We start from the raw sequence: 6,297 nt of genomic DNA on the forward strand, positions 1-6,297 counted from the left end.
GCCAGCAGCGTCTTTCTCTTGAGAACGTAGATGGAGTCCTCGTTGAAGGTAATTTCTGCGTTGTCCTTCTGGGTGGAGGGTGGCAGGGAATCTGGGGAGGAAACAGCGTCTTCGTGGCGTGCATGACTGATCTCAGCCTTCGAGGGTGCCGTCGCCGCATCGACTCGAGCTGGTGCTGTGGATGGGGATGACTGATGGGAATCTGACAGAGAAACCTCAGCCTCGGAAAGCGCTGATCCTTCAGCAGCGTCAGACATGGCGCTGTTTGTCTCCTTTGCACCTTGCATTTTCTTGAGCTCCTGCGCGACGTACGTGCTGAGGTCTGCGTGCGCGAAGTCGGCTGCAACATCATTGACCAGAGCGGACGACACTGTCTTCTGCGTTGCTTCGCGGGTATATGCTTCACATGAGAAATCTGTTGGCTTCGCACAACTCGTCAGGTCGGCGATGTCCTCGATGGCCGGCACCAGCTCATCCTCAGCCTCAAAGAACATATTGAGACGCTGGAGCGAAACGAGCAGCTTTGTCATGAGCTGCAGGGCGAACGGTAACATGGAGACGCAGCCCATGAGCAGGTTGAACAGCGCGATGGCTGGGAAGACAATAGTGGGCGTCAACGTGTGGTGGGTCACGCTAAACGCAAAGAAGACGCTGGCGATGACGAAACCTGGCGTAGAGTTGAGCTGGAAGAATACAATCATGACGTCCTTCTGCAGTCTCTTGAGGTGCGAGAGCTCCACTCTGCGCAGCTTCTCGATGCGGGAGATGAAGAACGGCTCCCACGACATAAACTTGGCGACACGGATGCCGGAGAAAAACTCAGTTGTAGCCTTGACGCGGTGGTCTGTCGCTTGAGCTTTGCGGCGGTAGTCTGAACTCATTCGCTTAACGCTCCACGTTTGCAGGGGCATCAACACAAACGCCACCACCCCACCGGCGCACACGCTCGCGCCTAGCAACACATAGAGCTGGTAGAAGACTATGACCAGCATGAACGGTGTGGAGACCAGCGTCCAAAACATCATTGTGAATCGGCCCACCACCTCCACGTCCGTACTCATCAAGTTCGTCAGCCGTCCAGCGTTGAACGCGGGGTGGTGAGTCGCCTTTGAAGACATGGTGAAGACCTTCTCAAACAGAGACGCCGAAAGGGCGTTGCGCACCTGCAGAGAGCAACGGCGGCGCACATGGTACTGCTTGTTGCCTGCAAGCGTCGCGCAGATCATTGTAACGAACATGAGCGCCGCGAGCCATACTCCGCGTTGCCAGCTGACGTCGGGTGCACCTTCACTCTTGAACGAGTGTGTCATCGCAGAAGACAGATCAAATGAGGAAGCGCTGCTGGCCGTGGAATCCGCTTCACTTGAATGTCTGTGCTCGCTTACGTCGCTGAGATACGTCACGAGCCACTTCAGCAGGATTGGCGTCATCAACTGACAGCCATTGCGGAGGACGCCAAGAACGACAATGTGCAGTATGCTTTGGCTGAAGAGCGTCCACACACTCCACCACACCTGAATGGCTAGGGGACACCGCTGCGCCGACTCCGGTAGCTCCTTCATCAACGCTCTCGTGGATGCACCCTGGCTTGCCTCAGCCGACAACCCCAGCCGAAACACGACATCCTCCACCCGCTCGCACGTCAGCACCGTGTCGTCCTCCACAGGGTCGAAGAGGTGCTCGCCATCCACCTCGCCGCGGTGGTACGCCCCCGGGCCGTGCTCGGGGACAGGGCTGCGGCCTCGGCGGCACAGCAGCCGGCGCATGCAGCGGCCAGCCCAGCCGCCACAACGCCGCGACGGGGCCACGCGCCACTCCACGCCCGCGTACAGCTGCTGTGGCGTGCCGTACTGCTGCACCGCACCCACCCAGCGCAGCACGCCGTCGCTGGCGTCATCCCAGAGCACCCCGACGCGCGCGCCCACGTAGCCGTCCCACGCATGGCGGCGCGCCCGCTGACGCTGCAGCTCCGCGGACAGTGCGACGCCGGCGTTGTAGGCGCGGTACTGTCGTGTCGGCTTTGGCAGCCTTCTTTCCATCAGCTGCTCCCGTGACGCCTCGTAGACGTAGTAGCCAATCCATGTGTAGAAGAGCGCGCCAAAGATCCAGCCCGAGCGGTCCTCCGCCTGCTCCTCGTAAGGTGGTTCCGTGCCCCACAAGCCACTCACTCGCTGTGTCCACAGGGAGCGTGTTATCTGCTGCTCTCTATCGCGCTTCTTAAGCTCCTCAAGATCACGCTCTGCAGCAGACGGTGGAAAGACAACTGACTCTGCTGCCCCCGTGTTCAACGGTGGCGGCAACACGGAGGAGGGGTCGTCCATACTCGCAGCAGCACAGCAGGGACGCAGCTCTGCTCTTCTGGGGAACACAAATATGAGTCATATAGAGGTGGCTATAAGAGAGGGAGAAGGACAGTCTCTACGGAGCTTCACCGTAAACACAAACTACTCAACCAAATCTTTTCGGGGTTTATCTCTGAATAGTCACACCTGCGTGCGGCTGTGTGTGTGTGTGTGTGTGTGTGCTCCAGTGGCGTGCTCGGATGTATCTGCGCAGCAAAAATTTTTTGCGCACGCGAAGCGCGTCACGAGACAAAGTGGGAAAGCAAAAAAAAAAAAACGAAAGAGAGAGAGAGAGTGAAAGAAGAGCGCACAAAAGGATACGGTGTAGATGAGTGACAGCCTCAGTGGGGCCACCACGGGAAGCAGAAAGGGAGGGATGTCACTACTCGTAACACGAGTGCAGAGGTTTGAGAAGTGCGAGGAGGCACATGAAAAATAGGAAGCAAAACGAAGAGGGGCGGTGGAAACGGCGAAGCGAAGGAGAAACCAGAGATGGAACATTGGAAGGGAGCTAAGCTGATGTACCCAGCAGGAGCATCGGGCAGGTCCGCACAGGGAACTCGCCGCTCTCTCTCTTTATGCATTCGAGACTCTGAAAGGGTGCGTGGGCAGACATCACGTCACAGAACGGGACAGAGCGCTTCGCAAGGGTGCACTCCAGGCGACCTGCGGCACTCCCAGCGCAGCTCATCATGGTCTGTACGGGGAGTCGAAGCAGAGCCCATCATAAAAAGCCACGCCAACGGCGAAAGGCAGAAAGGAGGTCGCTTTCTTGAGCAGCGGCAGAAAACGTTGAGACTAAAAAGAGGCCCAATGGGAGGGAGAACTCCGCCTCCTGTGCGTGCCCGTCTTCTCAGATCTCTCGTAGAGAAATTCCCCCGCCCCCTCAAAGAAAGAGAGCATACGAGCCACACAAAAACCGATTGCCCTATGAAGGCATCCAGAGTGTGATGAGAAGCACCAAAGAGACCCGCGGCTGACTCTCTCGACGGTGTCTTTATCGGTGTTGCCGACGGGAGAGCAGACCAGGCGCCATCAAATACCCAAACAAAGAGTCGTACATAATGGGGTGAAAGGCGAGGGTGAGAAAGAGAGAGAGATGTGAGAGGGGCCACTGCGTGTGTGAGGGGGTGCATGAGAGTGAAGGAGGCGTGGAGAGGATGCGAAAGGGGAGGCTGCGCACTGTAGAGTATTCACGTCGAGTCACGCGCCAACAGGAAGCACAACAGGCGATTAGACGCGAGTCACTACATTTGCACGAGCGCAGCAGCAACAGCAGCAGTAGCAGTCACGCATCCGCACTTCCACGCGTAGAAGCAGTTCCATCAACAGCTGAACATCAGCTCAGCAGTTGTTTTGCAATGAAGTCCATGAAAAAGGTGCCGATTTTCCGCTCTCGTGAGAGAGTATTGCAGCACGACGTCTATCATAGGAAACCAAGCGGGCTGTGCAAAAATCGAGTAAAATGGTAAAGCACCGCCTCCCTCCCACGCAATGTGTGCACCCAAACACATCCTCAAAAGAAACCTGAAAAGGGCAGTGGCCTCTCACCCTCCCACTCACCCACACACCCACCCCCCTCCACTCCACTCCAGTGGGCGCAGTTGAAAGGGAGTACTGTCCCAATCACCACCACTACAACCAAACAACGTTGAGGCAGCGCCCTTCACACACCCATTAAAATCGAAGCGATCACGTCAGCACAAAAACCTCAATGCCCACCGTACACACCACCGACGCACCGGCTACACAGCACAGCATCGCACCACGCCCACAGAAAGAGGTGCCCACGCTCCCCTTCCCCATTGTAAAACAACGTTACACCGACGCACTCCCATACCTCTCCTCCAGTGCCACACGGAACGCCTGCTGTGCGCCTTTGCTCAGCGACCTCACCAACGCACTGAACGCAGATCCCTCGCGCTCCACCAGCTCGCGCGGCGAGCCAAACTCGAGAACGCGGCCCTGGTCCATGACGAGGATGGCGTCGCAGGCGGCCACGGTGTGCAGGCGGTGCGCAATGGTGACGACGGTGTAGTCGCGGAACGTGTGCTGCACGGTGCGCTGGATCTGGCGGTCGAGCGCGGGGTCGACGTTGGCGGTCGCCTCGTCCATGAGCAGGAAGGCGCTGCCGCGCTTCAGCAGCGCGCGCGCCAGGCACAGCAGCTGGCGCTGGCCCACGCTGTAGTTCGCGCCGCCCTCCTGCACGCGCCCGTCCAGCCCGCCCGCCTCGCCGCGCACGCCCTCCTCCATCCCCACCTGCCGCAGCGCGCGCCACACCGCAGCGTCGCCGCAGCGGCCAAACGGGTCCACGTTGCTGCGCACCGTCCCGTCGAACAGCAGCGGGTCCTGCGGGATCATGGAGAACAGCTGCCGCAGCCCCCGCACGTCGTAGTCGCGCGCGTCGCGCCCGCACACCAGCATGCGGCCGCCGCACACCTCCACCAGCCGCAGGAAGGCCAGCAGCAGCGTGGACTTCCCGCTCCCGGTGCGCCCCACCACGCCCACCTTCTGCCCCGGCGCCACCGCGAAGCACACGTCGCGCAGCACCAGCGGCAGCCCCGGCCGGTACCGCATGTCCACGTGCTCGAACACAATCGATCCCGCCGGTGCCGCAGCAGCGGCCTCTCCGCCGTCGGCAGCCGCCGAGAGCGCATCACTGCTGCACGCCTCTACAGCACTCTTACAGCCGCCCATGTCTTCCGTCGGCGCGTTGTCCGTGTAGTACAGCACGCGCTCCACGCAGTTCATCGACGCTTCCGCAGACGCCCCATATATGATGAAGCGCGACAGCACCATTGTGATGGAAGACGCCTTGCTGATGGTGAGAGCCAGCAGTCCGAGGTTCATGTGCATCCACGGCAGCTGCGTGGAAAGCACACCAAGTACCGCAAGCCCCGACACGGCAACGTTACCGAGCAGCTCCACGCGCACCGACAGCCAGTTGCTTCCCATGCACTGCATGTAGGCGCATGCAAACACGCCGTCCAGCCGCTCCAGTACTTCGCGCATTACGTCACGATCGCGGCCGTAGGTGCGGATGGTCCAGTGCCCCGCCAGCACCTCGCTGAGGATGGAGAAGACGGGGGAGTTTGAGATGTTCAGGAGGCGCTGCATCTCGCGGTTGGCAGCGCAGAAGAAGCGAAAAATGCGGCTGTAGACCACCACCGCTGGCACCAGTATGACCAGGACAAAGGGCTGCGATGTGATCATGAGTAAAAAATACCCAACGAGGTAGAAGAGAAAAAAGAGGAGGATGTCGACACTGGCGGGGAGGTCCCAGTCGATGAGGCCCATGTCGCGTGACATGCGGTTGATGAGGCGGCCGTGCGGTGTGACGTCGAAAAAGGAGAGCCGTGCTCGGGTCAGGGTGTGCAGCAACCCCGCATGAACAGAATAAGACGCACGGCGCATTGCTGTGAAGCACCACAAGTCACGGGAGGGAGAGACGGTGATGGCCACAAGGACACTTGCCACATAGGGAGCTAAGCGCCAGTACGCAGAGAGCCCTTCGAGCATTCCTCCGGACCAGAGGGAGAGCCACACGTCTGCAGACCGAGAGACCGCCTCAGTGACAAGGAAAAAGATGAGAATACTGCAGACAGTACCCCAGCCGCCACACGCCTCAATGTAGCGCCGGTACACCGCCCACGGAACAGCACCCACCGCCTTTTCCTCACCACTCTCCACTACCGTCACGTTCGGCACAGCCTCCGTCAGTGCGTCACTGAGTACGCTGTGTGTCAGGGGGTGCGCTACGCACAGCACAGCAGCGTTCGACTCCAGTGCCGTCTCCGTCAACGCACGCGACAGCGCAGCTTTCTCCTCCAGTACATCGTCAAGCTTGGCGAGGTCGACAGCCGACGCCAGCTCGCTCACAGTGTGCGCGGCATAGCTCCAACTCTTGCTGATACCGCTTAAGCTGCGCTCGTAGTGCACGCGCGCGAAGTCCCGG

The 6,297-nt window shown here is 59.7% G+C and overlaps 2 protein-coding genes across 2 annotated transcripts in view; both read right to left on the minus strand.

Moving 5' to 3' along the window:
• The window catches only part of LPMP_311190 (p-glycoprotein e), a gene marked incomplete at both ends in the record, with an annotated part of 5,093 nt that extends 2,772 nt beyond the window's left edge, over nt 1-2,321 (minus strand). The window contains one exon of the mRNA XM_010703206.1: nt 1-2,321. Within this exon, the coding sequence (XP_010701508.1) occupies nt 1-2,321 (2,321 nt within the window).
• A 1,839-nt stretch (nt 2,322-4,160) lies between these two features.
• LPMP_311200 (p-glycoprotein e, putative) overlaps nt 4,161-6,297 on the minus strand; it is a gene marked incomplete at both ends in the record, with an annotated part of 4,848 nt that continues 2,711 nt past the window's right edge. Inside the window, one exon of the mRNA XM_010703207.1 lies at nt 4,161-6,297. Within this exon, the coding sequence (XP_010701509.1) occupies nt 4,161-6,297 (2,137 nt within the window).

Source organism: Leishmania panamensis, assembly GCF_000755165.1.
Source record: "Leishmania panamensis strain MHOM/PA/94/PSC-1 chromosome 31 sequence".
Lineage (NCBI taxonomy): Eukaryota > Euglenozoa > Kinetoplastea > Trypanosomatida > Trypanosomatidae > Leishmania > Leishmania panamensis.